Raw genomic sequence first — 22,602 nt, forward strand, 5'->3', positions numbered from 1 at the left:
CCTGTTTTAGTGCTGTGACTGCAAGCTTTTTATACCATGTCCCCACTGCGTGCAACAGTTAGAACATAACATACCTGTGGATGAGAAGTCCCCACTTCGCACAAGGGAGAGTCAGAGCATGTGACTTTCTCTGAAGCCCCAGAGGGAGTTAATCACCCAGGATTTAGAACTGGAGTTCCTGCCTCTGACTCCTCTGCTGCTCAGGTAGATGCAAATCACTCTTCTGTGTCCTCTTCTAGTGACCGCTGCCAGTGGAGTCCTGGACGTAACTGTGGTCTACCTGGATCCAGCTGAGCACTGCTGTCAGGATTCCAGTGATGAAGACAGCCTTGCTTCAGAACAGCCGGGCCAAGATAGACCAGCACGGGTTGCATCTCTGCAGTCAGATGCAGATAAACAGTGGCTCGCTGCTCCTGGCCAGAAAGAACCCCCACTAGAAGCCAGCTCCGGCTACTCCTCTGTCCACAGTGCCAGTCCTACTTCCTCGGTCGATGGCAGCTTTGGAGCACCGCTCAAAACTACCTCAGTGCTGTCTCTGGGGAGTGCTGTGAACAAGGGCCCACCCCTGCCTCCCTACTTGAAATCACAGTTACAGTCTGTCTGGCCCAGGGCTGCTATTGGCAGGGCGGAGAGAAGGCAAGTCAAACGGAAAAACGTGGCTGAGCACAGTGAAGAGGAGAGAATGAACTTGGGCTTCTTGAGCCTCTGATTTCATGCTGTTTGCTGTCTGTGCAGATGGCTCTTGGAACCAGTATTGTGGCGTAGTGTTGCAGGGAAGGTAGTGAATAAATCAGTCTCCCTAGCAGCCTCCTGCAAGGTGCCCATACCCATCCTGCTCTTCAAGCTCCATTGCCTGCTCCTGAGGCTTAGTGCTGACCCATCTTGGTTTTTGGCAGCTGCTTTTTTAAAATATTCCCCACAGCCTTGATCCTATGCAAATTGACACCTTCTCCTTCTCCACCCCAGTGCTGAGCATGTGGAAAGAAAACCTAGAACCGCTGGGTGCTCCCTAAAGCCATCTTGATTGTACAGGGCACTGCCTAGTGGAAGCTGACTTCTGCATGGGAAGAGGAAAGAATAAAACTGCTGCTATGACCTGTTCTTCCCCAGCCACTCGTAATGGAGGAGACGCTCCGGCAGGACGCAGCCATGTGGTGGAACTATCCCTGCTGCAGCCTTCCCTTTGTTCCTTCTCTCTGGAGGCTCCCAGCTGCTGCCAGGTGTTGGCTTGCTCCCCACCAGTGCCCCTCCCACTCTCTGGACATTAACTACACTGCCCTAGGGCATGTTCTGGAGCCAAGCAAAGGGTGGTGAAAGTAAAAGGAGATACTTGAGCTTTTAAACACCCCTTCTCTGGGGCAGACTCTGGGCTGCTGCTGTCCCTTAGTCCTACACTGTTGTAGCTCCAGTCAACTGAATTACTTTACATCAATGTCAGTCAAGCCCTCCCTAGAGCTGCGTGTTTTTCCTCAGTGAAGAACACCCCATCTGTGCCCTACCACTCTCCTGCCTGGTGCCTTTTGTTACAGCACCACTGGTGCAGGCTGCAAGAACTGTTAGGTGCTGTCTTTATTGCACAACAGATTTTCTTTGTGCTGCCAATGGAGCCAATGGGCAGGTTTGAATTTCCTTTGAACACTAGATCAGAGGCAGTAATGTGACAAGAACAAAGAAACCTGCATGAAGCCCTATCCTAGCCACTCCCCATGGCATCCCAGACAGCAAGGGGGAGCTGGTGCTTTCTCCACACTACTGGACAAAGGATTCCACATCTCATGCAAGCTGTATGAGAAGAGCAAAAGCCCCAGGAATCTGAGGGCCTCGAGGCTATTGGACCCAACAAGTGAGTTGCTCCAAGAGGGACAGCGGCGCTAGTGCAGGGTTGAGAGATGCCATGGTACAAGACTTCTGGCAGCTGCATGTCCTGCTCCAGACTGGATAACACTGGACCTGTGCTCTCTGCTTACCTTCCTGGGATTAGAAAGGGTGGTGGCAGAGATGATGCCCATTCACAGTGTAGTGACTTTTGTATAAAACAGCCCTTTTGTACTTGTTGCTATGTTTGTTATTTAAAAAAACACAGGAGGGGGCGGAACAGTGATTGTCTCTAAGAAGCTGACTAAAGAGGTTGCGATGGGAGAACGCATCTAACTGGGACCTGCTGCAAGTTCCACAAGGGCAAAATTACTTACTCAGCATCTGGCAGCAGCCTTCGGGCTGAGGCTGGTAGTTACAGCTGATCAGTGATCTGACCCACTGTTATTACAAAACAGACCTTAGCAGCTGCAACCAGCAAGGGCCTTTAGTGTGAGCCTTTATGGACTGAAAAGCAGCAGCTGATCAAGCACACTGCCACCGTCACAGATAGGAGCTGAGCTGCCTCCTGGCCCTGTAACTCAACACGTGAATTTTCTGCCTGAGCTCAAGGCAATTTTTTTTTTAAGATGAGGTGGTTTTGATCTCAAGTGTAAGGAATAGTGGGTGTCTAGCCACTCCAGGGAGCCAGCCTGCATGTTCAAAGGTAAACCTCCTCGCTTCCTTCTCTCCAAGTGTGGAGACACATTTCCTGTGCTTCAGGGGGTAGCTGAGTTAGTCTGTACAGGGTAAACCAACAACAAGTGGGCTGGTAGCACAAGATGGCGAGGGGACCATGCAGTGGCACAGCCCCAGCATCAGCTGACTGGTGTGTTGGATGGCCAGAACCAACAATAACCTGATTGTTGGGTCCAGGCAGCTAACACTGCAGTCATCTGAAGTGGATGTTTCCTCTAGTCTGGCTCCTGCCCATTTGCCCCCTGTAACAACGTAGACTACAGGTGCAGGGGCCAGACAGCAAACTCCCATTCTGGCTCTCAGCTCCATCGTCCACAAGAGCATCCCAGCCTTGGATGAACGTCACCTGGAGCAGCAGTTGAAGAGTGAGGGGGCTTGAGTAGCAGGGCCTCCCTGTGCTGCAGAATCTTTACTAAGCTCACGGGCTGGAAGGGAGAAGGTCTCACTGCTGGTGCTTTGTCTTAGACAAGCAACTGCAATTTCCTTCCAATCAGTTTTGGGGGGAGACACCCATCTAGTGGCTAGAGCGCAAGAACCCCCCCTTCTAGTTCCAGGCCGGCCCCTGCTTCCGAGCTCAGCCAAGTTCCTTCACACACAGGCCTGCTCCCTCCTCAGGAACCCTGCCTTCCCGGGGAAAGGCCAAGTCGGATTAGTAAAATAGCGGCTCCAGGCCCCAGATCAGCTTAGGAACAGCCTGGGCTCTGTCCAAGGAGTTTATTACAAAACAAACAGTGTTTACTAGGCAGGAGTCACATTCACAGTCCCTGATTCTTTCCCCTTCCCAGGCTGTATCCCCGCGGCACTGCTGGGTAGTTCCAAACCAGGTTAATGGTCACAGTAGCATTGGCTCAAGTGTCAGCTTTCTAAAAATCACTGTAAAAGCTCTAAAAACAATCCCCCACTTGGAGTTCTGGAACAGAGGTGTCAGGACAGCAGGAGCTGGCTGCCCCCACGCAGGGCCCTTCCCACACGTCAAACGTCTTGAGATCTGAAAAGCCACAAAGAAGAAAATCAATCGGGGGCTGGAGCACAGATTTGGGTGGACTTGACCAGCTGCCTGCTCTCTAGGGAGCCCACATCCCCTGCCCACCTTAGATCCCAAGCTGATGGACACTCGAGACACCTAAGGGCAGAAGACAGGCTGGTCCTACTCACATGGGCTGAGACTAGGCCTGGGAGCCTCTGAACGTGGCATGTTGTCCAAGCTCAGCAAAACTAGAGCTACCTGTGCTTCTGGGGAGGGGCTGGAGTGCCTGCTGCTAGGTGTCCCTGAGCAGAGCTCTGGGCACCTGCTTTGATAGATGAGCATGACATGAAGCTGAGCAGCTCTCTACCCCACAGTGGGGCATACTCATTCCTCCTGCCCTCCACCCAGCAAGGACTGACTAGACCGGCTGTCAGAGGCAGAGCCAGTCAGCACTACAGAACAGGCCACGCATTGAGCTTGCTCCAGCCTTTAGGAACAGCCAGCCAACCAGCTCCCCTTATACAGAGCAGGGCCCCATGGACCTCTTACCCCTGTCAGAGCTGCTGCGTTCCCGGTAATGACAGATGGGAGGAGTTCGGGAGAGGCCTAGGGCCAGCCAGGCTGAGCCACCCCTCTTCCTGATGAAACCCTACTCCCTCAACCCCCAAGGAAGTTCTCCATGGGACCCAGCAGCCAGTCTCAGCACTACTGGAGGGAAGCTAGGAGGCAGGGCTGAGGAATGGAAAGTGAGCCCCCCAGCGCTCAAAGGGGTAACACCTGCCCCAGAGGGACAAGGCTGTGGCCAGTATCCCTGGGAGGGGGATGACTGCTGCCCACGCGCCTTACCTAAGGCACCACCTTGAGATCCACTGAGTCATAAGCGGAAGCTCCCCTCATCTCCAGCGGCTTCCCCAAGAGCTGTCGCAGCGCCTCGTAGTCTGGCCTCTCCTCAAAGGCCAAGGCCATTGCTCTCTGCAGGTAGCTCGACAGGGCATCTGCAAAGCCGCAGACGCCAGAGGAAAGGCCGGGTGCTCCCCCCGCACACACCGAGTTCCCAGAAGACACCCCCCCCACGGAGCAGATGGAGGAACGCAGGCCCTGCGAGGGAAGCACCTGCCCCTGCCACCCAACGAGTCACCAGCAGCACCAGGACTAGAACTCACGTCACGTCTCCCAGTTCCCGCCCCTCACTGACCATTGGCCCTCATCCCACTGCAGCGAGGCTGGGCATCCGCCCTCCCCCACTTGCATGCCGAGTACACGGGTCCCCCTTCCAGCATCATGCAGCGCAGTGAGAGAAACTGGCTCGTGGGGGGGCCTGAGAGCTGGCATGCGTCACCCCACGCAGAGAGCAAGGGTCTTTCTGCAGCTCCCCCAGCCTCACTGGGCAGGACCTGCAAGGGCAGCTCTTGTGATCAGAGGGGTTAATTCAGGGGCAGGCCAGCACTGCAGCAAATGGCTGTGGTGAGACGGTCACCAGCCAAGCCTGCTTGGGGAGAGGCCAGTTCCTAGCCTCCCACACCGCGACCCACGGGGACGCCGGGAAAAGTCCGTACCTGGCACTGGGTTTCGGCTGGAGCACGCCCGCAGGAGCCCGGCCACGTCTGCGCTGTACCTGCAGTGTTCAGCGCACACACAATGCCGTTCAACACGAGACGGGACCGCGCGCCCGAGACGGCAACAGCGGAAAGCGGACACGGGCTCAGCTCGCACCCTGCAGCCCGCTGCCCACACAGGGAGGCCGGGGGATCCTGCTCCGTGGAGGCAGCGCTTAGATTTCACACACTCCAGGGGCCCCCGTACAGGGCTCACCTCTCCTTCTGCTCCATGGCCCTGTGCACATCAGCCGGCGCGTCAGTCCAGGGCAGGGAGCCACACAGCCACTTCACCATGCAGTAGCCCAGAGACTGCAGGTCACTCCGGCGAGATGGCCCTGATGGGAGAGGAACCGCAGAGCTTGGGAGGCCTGGCCTAGATCTGAGCGCCCAACGGGGCCGGGCTGCACAGCTGGGAACACGTCCTAGCAGAGCGGCCAAGCGCTTAGGATTCCTGGGATCTCGGCCCAGCTCAGCCCCCAGTTCACTGCAACCCGGGAAGCACCTCTGGGATCCTCAGCTCCCCTGGGAGTGGTCCCCACTCGTGCCCCCAAGGAGCAGCAGGAGCTGACAGCGGTGGCCCTTGGTCCCCCGACTCGCCTCGCAATTCTGCCTGAGGAGATAAAGGGTGGGACGGACCGACCAGCCACGTCTCCGGTTCCCTCCCCGCCACGTGGGCCAGGCCAGATCCCGAGGGTCCCCTTCTGGGATGAGCAGGTTGAGCATTTCATCTCCAGAAGCGTCTCCTGGAGATGGCCATGAGCCCACAACTGGGCCTGAGCGAGCAAGGAGTGCACCGTTACACTTTACAGGTACCCACTAGACCACGGCCCCGCATGGGACAGAGCGGCTGCCTGGCAGGAGGGAGCAGGCTGGCCAGAGAGGAAACGGTTCCTGGCTGCAAGCTTATGGAGAACAGGGAGGGAGAGGAGACGGGCAGAGGGCAGGCTGGGAGAGGAGCCATCACAGCCTCACTAGGGGCTGCGCTCTCACCCGCTCCTCGGTGCCCATCCAGGCTGATGAACTCGATGGTGCCCTCGTGAGGAGTCCTGCTGCCTTCGCGCTGAGCCACGTGCTTTCCCGCAGGGCAGTACCGGAATGCCAAGCAGTAGCCCACCAGGGTGACCTAGGAGACACGGAAATCTCCCGCTGGGCAGTGCACAAGGGGGGGGAGGTAACCCTGGGAGCCCCTCACCGCCCAATGGCCCCTCCCCAGTTGAGGCGATCCTCCCTCCTCCAAGAGTTCCAGGGGCCCAAAGCCTTTCCAAGACCGCGGGGGGCCCTGCGCCACCCCTCCCGAGAGCGCTCTGGCCAGGGCTCGGCCTCTTGCTGCTCCTGCCGGCCTCACTCCTACCTCTGCGAGGTCGGCTGGGTTCACGTAGATGTTCTCGGCCGTGACGTTCCCGTGCACGTACTCATTCTCGTGGAGGTACTCCAGGGCGTCTAGCTAGGGGCAGAACGGGAGACGTCAGCCCTTCGGCATCCCCACTTAGCACCGAGCCAGAGCATCGTCCCAGGCTCATCCAGTCCCTGGGGGCTGGGCATTCATTGGCCGCTAGCCCCATGCCCTAGTGCAACGTTATCCTACTGAGAGATCAGAGACGTGACCTGCTCAGTCTGCTGTACCGAGCTTCAGAGGTCGCTCGCGCCCATTGACTTGCATGGGTTTGCGGGTGCTGAGTGCTCCAGAAAGTCTGGTTCTGAGCAAGTCACCCTCGTACGTTGCTCGCTCTTTGGTGCGAGGGTGTCAACAGAACGCAAGTGATGCTGTTTGCCAAAGGCCATGCACAGGAATCAGCCACGGCCCAGTTCCAGGGTTGGGACCAAACCTTGCGAGGACCAGAGAGAATCCAGCTGTGAACCCCCCCTCCCTCCCCTCAGGGAGGTGCCTGCCACATACCACCCTGATGGCGATCTGGAAGACTGGTTTCTCGGTCAGTATGTTTGCACCATCGTCCAGGATCGACTGAAGGCTTCGCCCCAGCGCAGGGAACACCAGAAACCTGGGAGGGGAGAGAACATCACATGGCACTTGGTCAGCACCTGTCACAGGAGCGTCTCAAAGCTTCTTTGGGTAGCTCAGGTACCGGTCTGGAGCTGAACTGGTTTCCCTTTCTCTCTAGTTTAGCAGCGGCCCGGCTTCCCTCTGACAGCAGAGCCCGTTTGGGGAGGGGAGAGGGAGACGCTGGCAGGTCAGCATTCCCACGGGCGTGTCTGCCAGGGCCCTTTGGGTTACCACGTTCCCGTCCCCAGAGCCAGGCGAGGGGAAGCAGGAGGAGGGAGGGCTCTCCGGGCACAGGGAGGGTTCCAAGCCAAGCTGCACGCACAGGAGCGGAAGAAGGGGCTGGAGAGAACAGCAGGCAGTGGTAGCAAGGTCATCAGAGTAGCACTGGAATGCAGGAGGAGCAGTGCAGGAAGGGGACTTTATCTGCAGCATTTTGGAGGCTAACTGGGAGGTGAGACCAGGCTCACAGTACTCGGCTGAGGGGCCACTGCAGATACCGGGTCAGTGGCGGGGGGGGGTCAGAAACGGGCGCTGTTGAGAGGGAGATGCAAGAGCCTGGCGGGGAGGGGGGAGGCCGGGGCAGGCGGGAACGCCCCAGCTGCCCCCTGCAACCCCCCCGTACCTGTAGTTACTCCCATGGAGTCCAAATCCAATGCAATTTGGGATCCCCAGCAAGGGAACTGAGTGCATCTTCTTCCACTTCTCCACTAGAAGGACACAGGGTTACCAGATGGTTTAACCAAAAATACCAAACACCCTCCTCCCCCACCCAAAAAACACACCAGGAAAAAAATTCTATTGAAAAAAAAACAAAAAACAAAAAAGGGACCTGACAGCAGTTAAGCAAAAAAAAAAAATTCAAAATCAGCACGGCCCCTTTAAGAGGCGGCTTTTTTGCTGGTGGCCACTTTGTTTTTCTGCCAGCCACAAGACAAGCCCCTGCAGAACCAGGTAAGCGGGGGAGGGGGGGAGAGAAGTGTCCAGGGGCTGGGCCCAGTTTTAAGTGGGTTGCCAGGTGTCCAGTATTTTCGCCTCCTGGCAGGGAAAACAATCAGAAAGTACCGGACATTTCAGGCGTTCAGTATTTTCTGCATTTTTTACTGGACAGGAGGCAAAAATACCAGACTGTCCGGGTCAATACCAGACACCTGGCAACCCTAGGAGGACCGGACAGACGGGCGTGGCTTTGCCATGCTCCTGGCCAAGGGATTCTGCCAGCCAGGAGGGCACCCAGCCAGCACCTGGTGCAGGAGCCGCCTTTCCTCCCCCCAGAGACAGACCCGCCGCGCTGGGCCCCGGCTCATCCTGCTGCCTGAGCTGCCCCCATAAAGGCCACAGGAGCAGCCCCCAGCTGAGACATAGAAAGCTCCGTGGGGATCAGTGGCAGGCAGCAGGGGTGGCAGGATGGGGGAGGGGTATGAGGCTGCCAGGGACAGGGGAGAGGTGCGGGATGCTGCCACCCAAGGTACTGAGAGAAGGGGAAGGCACAGACCCCTGTGACCCATATACAATGGTGGTGGGATTGACCCGGATCCCTACTCCTGCTGCCCAGGCCCTAGACTTAACCCCGACCAGCCTGCCCCAGGCTCAGCTGGGCAGGACATGGCCGCTGGACTGCGGGAGGTTCGGGGGAGTTAACACGCAGTGGGGGAGGCAGACCGCCGGCCCTCGTGCGGAGCTGCAAGGGAAGGTGCTGCCCGACGGCCTGAGCTCTCCCGCTGCTGGGCAGTCGGTTCCAGCGCACCCAGCACTCAGCACTGAGGCCAGCCCATGAGCTGAGCCACCCAAGCCTGGGGGCCTTTGCAGTGTGGCTGTGGATGTGCAGGGCGGGCCTGCAGCAGGGCACTCACCTGTGACTCTCTTCGCCGCTCGCTGCAGGAAGATCTGCTCATTGTACAGCCTGCCATCCTTGGCGTCCTGCAGGGCGGGAGGAGCGAGAAGCTGCACTCCCACCCCCAGCCCTGCCCTGCGCCAGAACCGCCCCACGGCCGCTCGCGGGGAGAACCCCTGCCCTGGGCTCCCAGCGCTGCCCTGCACCCCCAGCACTGCCCTGCGCCAGAACCGCCCTCACGGCCGCTCGCGGGAAGAACCCCTGCCCTGGGCTCCCAGCGCTGCCCTGCACCCCCAGCACTGCCCTGCGCCAGAACCGCCCTCACGGCCGCTCGCGGGAAGAACCCCTGCCCTGGGCTCCCACCGCTGCCCTGCGCCAGAACCGCCCCCACGGCCACTCGCGGGGAGAACCCCTGCCCTGGGCTCTCAGGGCTGCCCTGTGCCAGAACCGCCCCCACGGCCGCTCGCGGGGAGAACCCCTGCCCTGGGCTCTCAGGGCTGCGCCGAGGCAGCCAAGAAGCGGGAAGGCGCCCAGGTCAGTGGCAGAGCGAAGATGTGGCTGGTGGGAGAGCCGGGATTGCTCTACAACCCCTTCAGCACAGAGCCAGAGGCGTCCTGGCAACCTGCTAGGTCCACGCATTCCCTGTGGCACCACGTGTCTGGCTGACCCTTGCCGGAGGGGCTGCCCAGTGAGGTTTTCTCGGCACCGGGTAACTGGCTCTTCCTAAAGCCCCGCTGCCGTGTATTGCCAATGGCACTCTCCAATCCCGACAGCCGAGATCAGTGACTGGGGCGCCACTCTGGCCCATGCTGTCCACAGCCAGAGAGCCAGACTCCAGCCGCCGAGTACTTATGGCTGGGACCGACGCCAGCTCTGGGGAGCCCGGCTGGGCTGGCAGTGCCGCGGGGCTGACACAGGGCAAGCGGTTATAAAGTCAAACTCATTCTGGCAACCCAGAGAGGTGCCCGCTGCAGGACAGCTCAACGCTAGCACTACGGTCACTAGTCTGGAAACAAGCTACATTTATAAACAAAGGACCCTCCATTACAACCAGGAAACCAAGCGGCCTGCAGAGTGTAAGGGAGGGCAGGACTTAGCCTGGTAATCTAAAGGCGGACACGCTGGGGTAGCTCTTTTAAACCCTCAGATCCGTTTGCTCACTCCTATCTATCAAGGGCCTCCTGATCCAGCTTCCATGGAAGTCTAAGCGAGCCCCCCATGGGAGCTGTATGGGGCTTTTAACCAATGCAACGGATTCCTGCACTTCTCTAGCAAACCTGCAACAACCAAGCCAATGATGCTAGTGACCCTGTGAAACCGGATGGAGACTAAGGCTCGACAGCCATTCCGATCAGCTGAGCTACACGCTCCCACTCCTGTCGCCTTGGTACAGCAGTGCTGGGAAGGCAGACCACAGGGCGCCGGACATGGAACAGGCCAGGACTCACAAGCTTGAGAGAGTAGCTTTGCTTTTGAGGGCAGGCTCCAGACGCTGACTGTGCTGTGGAAGGATGGAACAAACGAGGTTACAGGTAGTAGTGCAGGAGCAGCTTGTTTCTCGGCTACCCTCTGCCCCCCTCACCTCGGGATGGTGACAATACCGCCCAGGGAGGCCTCTGCACACGGCTGCAGGACAATTCCCACCTTGCGTCAGAGTTACAGGACTCTGCTCACTCTCTCCGGGCACTGCTGCGACAGCAAACCCGGGAGCTCCTCGGCGCGACTGAAGCGTCAAGGGACTCGGCTCCTTACACGTGGGATGTAAATTAAATGGGGCACGTGCCAGGGACCTCCGACAACATCCAGCTGGAGAAAAGGGTACGATCCCAAGCCAGCGACAGCTGCGGGGGGCGCGTGTTGAGACTGGAGATGGAGCAGCGGCTTTGAACCCTGCAGCGCTCTCCCGTGCCCGTAAGCGGAGTCCGAGCGAGCTGTGGCACCCCCGAAGCTCGGAACCCACTGTTCCCCCTGCTGCGGGAGGTGGGGGAAGACGGAGGGTAACACTAACAGCCAAACCCTGCGGGGTTAAACGCCTCCTCCACACACAGGGTGGGCAGAATGTTGGGCGCGCTCCCAGCAGGGCACCTCTTTGGCAGTCCTGCTGCAGGCAGGGCAGAGGATGCTGAGAGTACCAGGGCGCTGCCCATCCAGGAGGCTGCTGAGCTGAAGGGGTGAGAGGAGGCAGGATCAGGGTGGGGAAGGGCAGCTCTGTCCCTTGTTTGCCTAAGCTGCAGATTCACCTGACTGCAAACTGCGAAGTGTCAGCAAGAGGCTTCCATTCCAATCTCTTCCAGGAATCAGCCCCCTCCACCTCCCCGGCAGGCTGAGCTTCCAGCACGCCCCAACAAGAGGCAAAGGGAGGAAGACGCTTCTACTCCCCCCCGTTCCCTGAGCGCAGCCCAGCCTGCGTTGGCACAGCACCTTCATACATCAGCCCGCACGTGCTCTGGTGCAGAAGTGTCCCCAGTCTCCACTGCTTGCTGCTCTGGTCGGTCAGGATCGTGCCCTCTGGGAGAGGCACCACGGAGATGGACTTGAGGCGCCGGGGACTGAGCTTGGCTTTGGAGAGGAGACAAAAGCAAGGCTCTGAGCAGGGCAAGGCACCAGAGGCAGAGTGCAGCTGCTCTCCAGCGCAGCGCAGGCTCCAGCCCGGAACCCCAGCCTGACAGCTCCCATCTCGTTGCCCTGCTCCCCCGGTGAGGCCCTGCGATTCAGGGACTCTCCTTCCAGCAGCAGCCAGCCAAATAGCTCTGCTAGCCCAGACCGCGCTGCAGCTCGGCCAGGAGGGGCCGGGAAGGAACCGGTTGGCAAGATGACTGAACAAGCCACCTCCGCAGCGCTCCAGTGCTTCCCTGAGCACCCTGAAGTATCTATCTGCCCCCAACCCCACGAGCACAGCAGTGCTGAGACCCCCAGCTCTCACCCTTGGATGCCACCGTGATCCTCGGGGGAGCAGCCTGTGGGCTGCAAGCCTCCGCCTTGGCCGAGGTGGAAGCTGGTTCTCTCTCAGGAAATGGCCAGGCCTCTGGTTTTCTCGCTGCCAGAGATGTCTCATCCTGCTTCGAGGCTGCACGATTGAAGAAACAAACTCTCCCAACGCTGTCCACGTTACTGCAGAATTGTCAGTCGCAACACACCCCCAACACCTTCCATCCACGGGGCTCAAAGCCCTTTTCGGTGAAATTCTCACTCTCGCACCCTTCCCCCACACGGAACAGGTCAGTGCTCTTAGCCCCATTTCACAGATGGAGAAACTGAGGCACTTAGTGAGACAGTCACATAGCAATCCCGAGGCAAAGCTGGTTCAGAAACTAGGAATCCTGGGACAGATTGCATTCACTCCCCTCTCTACCACACTGCTGTCAAAGGCAACAATGTGCACACCCTAAGGCCGGCAGGAGGACCCATGCAGACAAACTGGTCCTTGGCATGCCAGTGCTCCACAGCTGCTTGTCACCAGGGAGCTTGGGCTAATCTGGACCCTATCCAAAGAGGCTGCTGTCGAGCCCAGTCCTACTTACCCTTCAGAGCTTCAAGAGAGGCATCTGGGGTGAGTTGCATCGGCTCCTCCTCATCTTCCTTCGGCAGCCTGCTCCCGCACACCGGGCAGAAATGAAATGCCGTCTCTACCTTCTGGCCACACTGCGGGCAAAAGTTGACCATTCTGCAACCAAAGCAGGGCGGGGAGGGAAAGGTGTCAGAGCTGGGGCAAGAAGCCAACTCTGCATCGGTTTCTCTGGAGCAAGGGGTTTGCTAAGGAGACGCCCCTTCACAGCCCCCAGAGCCGACATTAACTCCACTCAGCTGCAAAGATGAAATGATTAAGGGAGGCCAGACAGTGGCGCGGTGGCAGAGAGAGGATGGAAACCCAAAGTCCCCATTCCAGGCACTCGCTGTGGCTGCCAGGGAGTGTCCAAACTAGCACTTGGGAAGCATCTGCCTTTATCAGTGTCGCTATTAACCACTTCAACTGCACCATGAGGCAGGAGTGCTCATGCAGCTGCGTTCCCTAGGGCCTAGCGTGCACCCTGCCTCTCCCTCCTCCTCTAGCCTCCTGGCTGTGCCAAAGTGGTCCGACAGCCTCCCAAACCTAGCAAGTCAGCTGCTCACTGACTCTTCCCTTCCCCATTGCCGGGTGGGAACGCTGGGATGGGGACTGCTGGGAAGTCTGGCAGCTGTGGGGAGTCGGAGGGAGCTCTGGGTTGTGGGCCCAGCCTCCCACCTGATATCTAGTCAGCTCTGGACCATCCATCACCCAGAGCCACCAGCTGCCCAGGCCCTGCCCAGCGCTCTCACGGCCCCAGGCTCCTACCTAGACCTGCAGCCCCAACACCTCCCACAGCTCCCATCACCCTGGGGTGCCCCGTCCCACATCACCCGCAGGGACCGACCTGCCGCCCCCTTTCCCAGGGCACCCCACCTCGGCCCTGCCCCAAACACCAGACTGGCCCCCCCGTCCGCCCGCGCGGCCTCCTGCCCCAGCCTGGCGGCTCCTCCCGTGCCCCAAGGCACCCCCACCACGGCTCCCCGGAACCCCCCCGCCACGGCACCCCTCCTCCCGCCACGGCACCCCGACACCCCCCTCCCCGGAACCCCCCCCCGCCACGGCACCCCTCCTCCCGCCACGGCACCCCGACACCCCCCTCCCCGGAACCCCCCCCGCCACGGCACCCCTCCTCCCGCCACGGCACCCCAACACCCCCCTCCCCGGAACCCCCCCCGCCACGGCACCCCTCCTCCCGCCACGGCACCCCGCCACCCCCCTCCCCGGAACCCCCCCCGCCACGGCACCCCTCCTCCCGCCACGGCACCCCGCCACCCCCCTCCCCGGAACCCCCCCCCGCCACGGCACCCCTCCTCCCGCCACGGCACCCCGACACCCCCCTCCCCGGAACCCCCCCCGCCACGGCACCCCTCCTCCCGCCACGGCACCCCAACACCCCCCTCCCCGGAACCTCCCCCGCCACGGCACCCCTCCTCCCGCCACGGCACCCCGACACCCCCCTCCCCGGAACCCCCCCCGCCACGGCACCCCTCCTCCCGCCACGGCACCCCAACACCCCCCTCCCCGGAACCCCCCCCGCCACGGCACCCCGCCACCCCCCTCCCCGGAACCCCCCCGCCACGGCACCCCGCCACCCCCCTCCCCGGAACCCCCCCGCCACGGGACCCCCCGAGCCCCGCGCGGCCTGGCCCGGCTCTTACCCGCGCGCAGGCCGCTTCCGGGCCGGGCAGCTCCCCTCCCCCGGGCCCCGGGCACTGGGCGGCCCGGGCCTGCGAACGCCCTGCGGGGCCGCCTCCGCCGGGACCGCCCGCTCGGCCCGCGGCCTGCCCCGTCCGCGCCCGCCCATGGCCGCCAGCCCGCCCGGCTCGGCCCCGCCCCCTCCGCTCCAGCCCCGCCCCGCCCGGCTCGGCCCCGCCCCCTCCGCTCCGGCCCCGCCCCGCCCGGTTCGGCCCCGCCCCCTCCGCTCCGGCCCCGCCCCGCCCTGCTAGGCCCCGCCCCCTCCGCTCCAGCCCCGCCCCGCCCGGCTCGGCCCCGCCCCCACAGTTTCGGCCCAGCCCCGCCGCGCTCCAGCCCCGCGCCAGTCTCTACCCGACCCGTCCGAGAACTGACCAGGGCCGGCGGGGGAAGGGGCACCTGCGCCCCGGGGGAGGGGCCGCCCAGGGGACGGGATGGGGGGGGGGAGGGCTGGCAAAACACCCGGCGGGAGGGGCAACCTTCCCTCTCATTTTTTTCCATCTGTGTGGAATACATTTTGTTCTGTGCACTGAGGCGTGTGCAGATGTGTCCCACTGGCAGAAACATGCTGCCAGTGCGGGCAGTTGTGGGTGCTCTGCTAATTAGCTGGGCAGCATTTTAATTTCTGCTGGCTAGCTGCCAAGCACTCAGTTTCCAAGGAACACAGAGCAGAGATGCGTGTGCCCTGGCTGCACTCTACCGGTGGGCCCAAGCAAGGTGCTGAGGGGAAAGGAAGGCATGAGGACGCTGAAAGCTATCCCGCATCTTCAGAGCAAGCCTGTTATTTTGGGCTCACTATTCCGATGTCCCTGTAAAGCTCATTCTGCGAGGAGTAAGGGACGTTTTGGAATAGCGCTTTATTTCCAAATTTGGCGCTGTGTAGACAGTGCCAAATAACAAAATAAGCTATTTCAAAATGGCATCAAAATAAGATAAGCAATTTGCATAGCTCAAATTGTGTCTCTTATTTCGAGTTACGGTGCTGGGTAGACGCACCCTTAGTGACTTGCAAGGTGCCATTCTTAGGGGAAAAACCTTCAAAAACAAACTGTAGAGCGAAACTGCTGAGCTGGAATTTGTATGCAAAGTTGAGACCATCAGAATGGGTCTGAGTAGAGACATGGAATGGCTGTCTCATAGAACAGATCGTTTCCCCTTCTCATCACTGCTGGACACCAGCCACATCCCCCCGGGTTTAATTAGCACTGGTGTCTCTCCCAGCTCTGCCTCCCTGCTTTCTTTTTCTTCAAGCGTCTGAGGAAGTGAGTGTATCTCACAAACGCTTACGCCCTAATACCCGTGTTAGTCTTTAAGGCTACATCTACACTACGAGTTTTCTTGGCAAAAAAAATGCTAATGAGGGACTCATTTGCATGAGTCGTGATCTCATTTGCATATTTTCTGCCAATCCGTTTTTGCACTGGGGTTTTTGCGCAAAAAAAAGCAGTGTGGACGTTTTCTTTTTCCCCAAAAAAACCTTTTCCCGCAAGATCCTTATGCCCCAAGAAAGGAGGTTTACCGATCTGGTGGTGCCATCGGGCAGAAAGGCGCCATTTTAATAGTACTGCACAGAGCCCCAGAAATCCTAGGGAGAGCCCTGCTCCTTCCTGCCTGGCCCTGACCCTCTGGGCCAGCTGCTCAGCTGAGCCAGAAGTGTGCTTGGTGCGTCTGGCACCGTTCCTGGAGAGATTGGGGGCGGGGGGAGGGCTGCCTTTGCATCTCCTAGGGTTGGGAGTTAACGAGAGCAGCCCATGCCCAGCTGCAGTGGGGCCCTGGGACCAGCCAACAGCCTGTGGAGCCAGCTGGCCACCGCCTCCCTCCTGCCTTGACGTGGGACCCCAGTGCCGGGATGTGCCCGGAGGGGTGGCATTGGCGCTCCTGTTAGTCCCAAAGGCCCCTTCCCTGGGAGAAAACCTGGCTGGTTTCTGGCGGCGACGCGGCCCGTTTCCGATACCCTCCCTCTGTTACAAGAAGGCCTCACACAGCCGGGACGTGCAGGGGTAAAGCCGCGCGGGAGCCGCCAGCCAGGCTGGGGCGTAGGGATCCTGTCGGTGAAGCGGCTTTGTCGCCCCTGCGCTTTTCATGTCAAATAATCACAGGGTAACTCCGCCCCGGCCAATCAGATCTCAGAGTCCATCCACGCCAGTTGATAAAAACTGCCACTGACCCGGGAGGTTGCCTAGTGACCCCTCAGAACCTGGGCTCTTCTGCAGTAGCCCCTGGGCAGGCCTTGCACAGGCAGACCCGGGGAGCGGTTCCCGGCGCGGCCGGATCCGAGCCGGCTGACTCGTGGGGCTGGGGGAACCAGCAAAGCCATGGACCGGGTCGGGACAGCCCCACCGCTGCGGGCCAAGCATCTCTTGGGCTTCACGCTGTCGGAAGGGAGGAGTCACCCCGGCCTGGGGTTCCCAGCAGGAAGGGGCCACCGACAGCCTAGGACAAGAAACGGAAAGGATGATCCGCCAGAGGCGCAGGGGCGCCAGCCGTCAGCTTAACCAAGTTGTTGGACATGGCATTGCACGACAAGCCTTGGAAGTAATGCACAGCCGCTTCCCAGAGCACAAGCCCTGCGCTACGATACCTGAGCACGTGCGTAGCCTTCAGCTGCCTGCCTGCGCTTCCCCTCTAGCCAGACCTGGGATTTGGCCCTGATTTTTGGCTTTGGGAAACGCCCCTATTTCTCCTGGCCATGTCGCAGGGGTGTGAGACTGGACGCTGCTGTCCGGGCTCCTGTCCACAGGGCCTGTGGTATCTGCCAGTGCCAACCCAGCTGACATCACACTTTTCCGAACTTGTAACAGTAGTCTCCCCAGGAACCGAAATTAGGGGGGGTTCGAACTTACAAGGTGGGGGTGTCAGGACCGATGACGGTGACACCATGAGGGTCAAGGTGGGTTGTATGGCACCATAGGTCACAAAGCTGGGGAGGTGTTGGGGAAATTCGGGGGATATATACCCCCATGGGGGGGGGGTGCAGGGAAATCCCTGCTTGTAAACAAGCAACAACAAAACCAACCGAATGAATTCTGTCATTTTTTGTGAATTCCTGGGGTGCTTCTCAGGGCCCCGGGAGTGTTGAGGATGCACAGGAGACAGGCGTGGCAGGGGAGGGAAACCATTTTCCCTTTCAATCGTTGCTGTCACAGCCCTCGCAGCATGACTGGCCCCTTGAAGGAGCAGGGCCCGGCGCACAGGTGAGGGGCATCCTGCCACCCACTCTGCTTCGGGGAAGGCAGCTGGGCTGGATGAGGAGGGCCCCAAAGGCGGGAGAGGCAGGAGCCGCAGCGGAAGAGCGCTGGAGGCGGCATGGCTGGGAGCTGAGGGTGACGAGTTCTGAGCAAGGCTGCAGGGAGATTTGTGCAGAACCCCCTGGCGAATGGGGGTGGGGGAGCTCTGCTGGGGTGGAGGGGAAGGTGTGGAGAGAGGGACCGCAGGAGACGACTCCTGGGAGAGCAGCTCCTGGCTCTCAGGCGGGCAGGCCTGGGGAGGGGCCCCGGAACGGGCTAGACAGAGATTGATGACTCCTGGGTGGGTGGCTTGGAACGGGGCTGACGAACTGCTGCGTTTCACTTTGGGGCTCGGGGAGGAAGCCTTTCGCCTGGAGGGATCGTGGACCGTGGCATGGGATAGGGATCAATCCGGTTTCAGGTTACCAGAGAGAGACTATTCCTTTGCACAGGCAGCTAGAGGCGCTAGAGGGAGGTTGGGCCTTTGGTGCGGAGGCCAGCCATGGGAGGGCGCCTGTGATGGGTGATTTCCTGGGAGAGACCTTTCTGAGAGGGGATTTGCTTTACCATCTCACGAGTCCTGCGGAAGTTACTTGGCAGAGTACTTACAGCCAGAGCCAGCTCCCCCTGGAGGAGTGTTGTCACTGGCCCCAAAGGACACAGAATTGGACACCAGCCGCTTAGAAGGACGGTGTCTTGGGGCCCAACCCATTGGACGCAATCCGCGGAAGAGCAGACGGAGAGATGAGCCATTAACTCATCTGTACCCTCCCGGGATCTCCTGGATGTCTGATCAGCTGAAGTTCCCTCAGTCTCCTCTGCACTCGCTTGCCGGATGCAGATGCTGGCTACGCTTGGCAAAAGAACTCCTAATGTGGCCAGACTTTTCCCGGCACTCAGAGAGGAGCCCGCGCCCTGGCACAAGCCTCAAGGGGAGGCTGTGTCTTCCCTTCGGAGGTACTAACCGCTGCAAGGCTGAAAGCACCTAGAACTAGCACTGGCCTTGGGAACCTTCTGTCCCTGGGTTGCTATTTGAAATCTAGCCCGGGCTTCGTGCCAGCTCCAAGCTGCTTTGGTCTGGCTGAAGTGAGTTGTGGGCTCCCAGGGCAAGGTGGGTGCAGAGCTCTAGGACCCGATACGAGCAAGGCGCTTCCCTTGCTCTAGCAGTGCCGTAGTCTCGGGGACAGACGCTGACCCTGGAATATTACCTGTGCAATCAGCACCACCCTGCCAGCCCCTGTGGGAGCGGAGGTTGGGGACACGCCGTTCTGGAGGACGGGTCAGGGGTTGCAATGTGGGGCTGCCCATAATTCCCTTCCCACCCACCCCCCTGGAAGACCCAGCAGAAGGTTAATGTGACCTGAGGCTTCATTACTTCTGTTGCCCTGTGCAACAGGAAGACCTGCCGGGGACCCTGGCATTCTGCAGGTGCTCCAGGAACTGCTGAGATCTTAAGGGACCAAGGGCTTTGGAGGCAGAACTGCTGCAAACCCTGCTCGTCCACCCTGATGGGATGAATCCCACCAGGGCAGCCATAGCTTGGCTTTCAGCTCCTCCGCCACCGGTCTTTGTTACCGCCAGTGCCCACTCCCAGCAATACCAATGGGACTGGGAGTCACTGGTCAGGCCCCGTTAGCCCTTCCCAGGGATACTCTCTCTAGTTTCCCAGGGGATCCCTGGTGATCTTCCTCGCCAAAGGGAGAGGTTACCCGCTGCGGCTCTGGGATCGAGGGGAAGTGCGTTTGGAACCCAAATGTCCCTAAGATGGCTGGCTGCCTGCTGGGCTTGGGTCTCTGAGCGCCTGGCAGAAGCAAGATGCTCTGGGACTTGGCTGATCTCACAGGTGGGCTTTCTTGTACTTGGATGCTCTCGTGTTTGGGCAGCGCGAGGTGGACAGGCTGCAGTGGGGGCTGTGAGGAGTGAGCAGAAGGGGAGAGGACCTGCCCAGAATGGCTGGTATCTAAATCAAGCAAATCGGTATTTACCACCATGATCGCACTCAAAGGCATTTCAAATCAGCAGCCAGCGCTCCAGCCGCCCAGTCCCTGGCTATGCAAAATTCAGGCCGACCCCCTGTAAAGGGCTCAGCCTCTCTCCAGTGCCTCTTCCGGCCAAGGAACTGTGTCCACAAGCTCCCACTCCAGTGACTGGTCCTGGGAGTGGAGGGTTTCCTAGGTGCCCTTCTTGTTTGCCTATGACCAGGTTTCTTTCCTGCCCCCTTCAGTAGCTCCTGGGGGGCCCCAGGCCCATGCACTCCTCTGGGTCCCAGGGACCCTGTAACTAGCAGTCAGCTGCTAAATGTCAGTCCTTACTGTCCGCTGCTCTCAGCCGACGGTCAGGGCAGTGTGTGTGTGTGTGTTTCTGAGAAAAGGTTTAATGTCTGTGTCTTTACTGCTAGGACCGGGATCCTGTCGCAGAGGGTGGCCAGCAGACCAACAGACACCCTGTTATATAGGAAGAGCTTATTACACCTTAGATTTTAGCTGCTAGAACACAGGGGTTCCTTCGCAGCGGGCAGCCTAGGAAAGGCTGAAAAGGTGCCCCAACGGATCTTGTCACCTGGGCGTGACACAGATCCAAACGCCCAAGCTCTCCCTATGTCTGTCCCTTTATGACCGGCTGAAGTTCTTTTAAATTGTGCTTGGTTCTATTACAGCAACTGGAGGAGTAAGGTTAAAGCTTAAACAGTTACAGGTTTATTAAAAGACTTATAAAAGCATATGGTTACAATGGCTATTGCTCTCTTTCTTAAATGCTAGCAAATATAAATATAGATTTTAAAAATGGTTACAGGAAAAAGGTAAAGATAGAAAATAGAAATAATGGCACTAAGTGACAGCTTAATCTTTAAAGAGCTCTAACACTATGTATATATATACTTAAGCAAAGGACCACATCCAGGTACAATTTTTACCCCTTTCTGTGCCTCTCGACTCCAGCGTGTCAGGCCAGGGCCGGTCTCTCAATTCCTAGGAAAGACGAATACGAGGTGGGCGTCCCCTGGGAACCTTGGGAGATCAAACACCTAACCCGACCAGCAGATAGATGGTAGATTGACACTCGGAGAAAATGTGCTGCTGGACCCATCTATATACCCCTGGGGGCCCGTATCTTCTTTCTTATCTAAGATGCCGAATTGTACTGGTCCGTTTTGTGGCGCCAGTTCTTACAAGCAAGTTTCAAGTTAATTTACACTTGCAAGAGAGATAACTAAATTGTGAGCACTAGACATTTTTTTTACGGGGCGAGAGATTCCTCCCCCCGCGGATGGATGTGTGTTCGTATCAATATGGGTTTGAGTCAAGGGCACTCCTTGGCAGCCTCTTGGTCAGCAATTGGCGTGTCTCTGTTTACAGCCATTCATGGTCACAGCAGCTTGGGCCTTCTGTTCTGTGTGCCCTGTATGCTCCAGGCAAGCAAAAATGGATGTTACAGGGGGGTTCCTGTCTGGCTACAGCTGCTCGTCGCTCCCGAGGCTCTGCAACGTCCTTGCCCTCATTCAGGGCTTCATCTCAGAGTCCGCGCCATGCCCTGTCCTGGGGTCTGCAATTCACCCTGCACTGCGCCGTCCAAGGCACCGCCGCCTTCCCAGTCCATCAGTCTCTGGTCTGCCTGGCTTGAGCTCCAGCAAGAAACTGCCAAGCCCTGGCCCAGCAGCATCTTTATACCAGCTTGCTGGTCCCTGATTGGCTGCAGCGGAAGCAGACACTCCAGCGTGCCAGAAGGACTTCTCCTCGGCTCTTTTCCCTGGGGCAGGGAGTGGCAAGACCACAAGCCTCCAGCAGGGGGCCTCGGGCCTAGTCCACCCCATGACACCCCCAAAGCTCAAAGAGAGCGGGGATGGAAGCAGGGGATGCTGCAAAGCAATGAGGAGTTGAGCACTCGCCTCCCACTCCCAGTGCACTTGTCTTTTCTACTGCGTAGTAATGCAGCTCTTAGCCACTGTGTCTGTTCTCCAGCTCAGGTTTGCTGGAGGACCAGGGAGCTGCCCCTCCAGTTCTTGTTCTTCTTATGGTGAAACCTGGCAGGAACAGCCAATCTCTCTTCCACCCTTGCTGCAAGCAAGGTCCATTCCGCTAGGTCAGGGCTGTGCAGAGCAAGTCTCCTGCCTACACAGGGGTGACACTGAGCTATATTAGCTCACCCCTCTGTTAGTGATCCCCAAATGTTGCCAACTTGTTAGAGTGCTTAATTCTGGGCTGGGTCAGGGATGCGATCCCTGACACACAGCGCGTGCTCTGCTAACCGTCATCTGCTCCTGGAGCAGGGTCATTATGGTGAAATTGTGCCCCCTTCTGGGGTCTGCCTCCTTCCTCTCCTCTCAAGGGCTGCGGGCTATGCAGCACACAGCGGCAGAGTGAAACTTCCAACAGTCAAGTCAGCTCCATTCTGCAGTCATGGAAATGTAGAAGCTGGAGGTGGAGCTGACCTGTCCCATGACCTAGTCCATCCCTGGGGTTCATGTTCTGCTCCAGACTGTACCATAAAACTATGGTACGCCCGCATCTTGAATACTGTGTACAGATGTGGTCTCCTCACCTCAAAAAAGATATTTTGGCCTTGGAAAGGGTTCAGAAAAGGGCAACTAAAATGATCAGGGGGTTGGAACGGGTCCCATATGAGAGAGGTTAAAGAGACTGGGACTTTTCAGTTTAGAAAAGAGAAGACTGAGGGGGGATATGATAGAGGTCTATAAAATCATGAGTGGTGTGGAGAGGGCTGATAAAGAAAAGTTATTTATTAGTTCCCATAATAGAAGAACTAGAGGACACCAAATGAAATTAATGGGTAGCAGGTTTAAAACCAATAAAAGAAAGTTCTTCTTCACCCAGCGTGTAGTCAACCTGTGGAACTCCTTGCCAGAGGAGGCTGTGAAAGCTAGGACTATAACAGAGTTTAAAGAGAAGCTAGATAATTACATGGAGGTTAGGTCCATAAAAGGCTATTAGCCAGGGGATAGAATTGGTGTCCCTGGCCTCAGTTTGTCAGAGGCTGGAGAGGGATGGCAGGAGACAAATCGCTTGATCATTGTCTTTGGTCCACCCTCTCTGGGGCACTTGGTGCTGGCCACTGTCGGCAGACAGGATACTGGGCTAGATGGACCTTTGGTCTGACCCAGTACGGCCGTTCTTATGTTGTTATGTTACTGCGCACTGAAGCACCAGCCATATGGGAAACAACAAGA

At 58.8% G+C, this 22,602-nt stretch overlaps 2 protein-coding genes across 3 annotated transcripts in view; one reads left to right on the forward strand and one right to left on the reverse strand.

Moving 5' to 3' along the window:
• Nucleotides 1–2,055, forward strand: part of CCNF (cyclin F) — an 18,133-nt gene extending 16,078 nt beyond the window's left edge. Inside the window, exon 17 of the mRNA XM_075899032.1 lies at nt 240–2,055. Within this exon, the coding sequence (XP_075755147.1) occupies nt 240–709 (470 nt within the window). The 3' untranslated portion in view covers nt 710–2,055. The remainder of the gene's footprint in view (nt 1–239) is intronic.
• The window catches only part of VRK3 (VRK serine/threonine kinase 3), a 27,576-nt gene extending 13,243 nt beyond the window's left edge, over nt 1–14,333 (reverse strand). The window contains exons 1-14 of one of the 2 annotated variants that reach the window (XM_075899033.1): nt 14,157–14,332; nt 12,473–12,615; nt 11,875–12,018; nt 11,373–11,510; nt 10,400–10,452; nt 8,971–9,037; nt 7,743–7,827; nt 7,016–7,118; nt 6,470–6,562; nt 6,109–6,241; nt 5,333–5,453; nt 5,077–5,135; nt 4,367–4,515; nt 3,253–3,541 (exon numbers count right to left, since the gene is read on the reverse strand). In XM_075899033.1, coding sequence (XP_075755148.1) covers nt 4,367–4,515; nt 5,077–5,135; nt 5,333–5,453; nt 6,109–6,241; nt 6,470–6,562; nt 7,016–7,118; nt 7,743–7,827; nt 8,971–9,037; nt 10,400–10,452; nt 11,373–11,510; nt 11,875–12,018; nt 12,473–12,615; nt 14,157–14,302 — 1,434 coding nt within the window. In that variant the 5' untranslated portion in view covers nt 14,303–14,332 and the 3' untranslated portion in view covers nt 3,253–3,541. Of the gene's footprint in view, nt 1–3,252; nt 3,542–4,366; nt 4,516–5,076; nt 5,136–5,332; nt 5,454–6,108; nt 6,242–6,469; nt 6,563–7,015; nt 7,119–7,742; nt 7,828–8,970; nt 9,038–10,399; nt 10,453–11,372; nt 11,511–11,874; nt 12,019–12,472; nt 12,616–14,156 lie in introns of those variants that run through there. The other variant, XM_075899034.1, reaches the window with a different exon arrangement.
• Nucleotides 14,334–22,602: the final 8,269 nt, after the last annotated feature.

Source organism: Pelodiscus sinensis, chromosome 16, assembly GCF_049634645.1.
Source record: "Pelodiscus sinensis isolate JC-2024 chromosome 16, ASM4963464v1, whole genome shotgun sequence".
Taxonomy (NCBI): Eukaryota; Metazoa; Chordata; order Testudines; family Trionychidae; genus Pelodiscus; species Pelodiscus sinensis.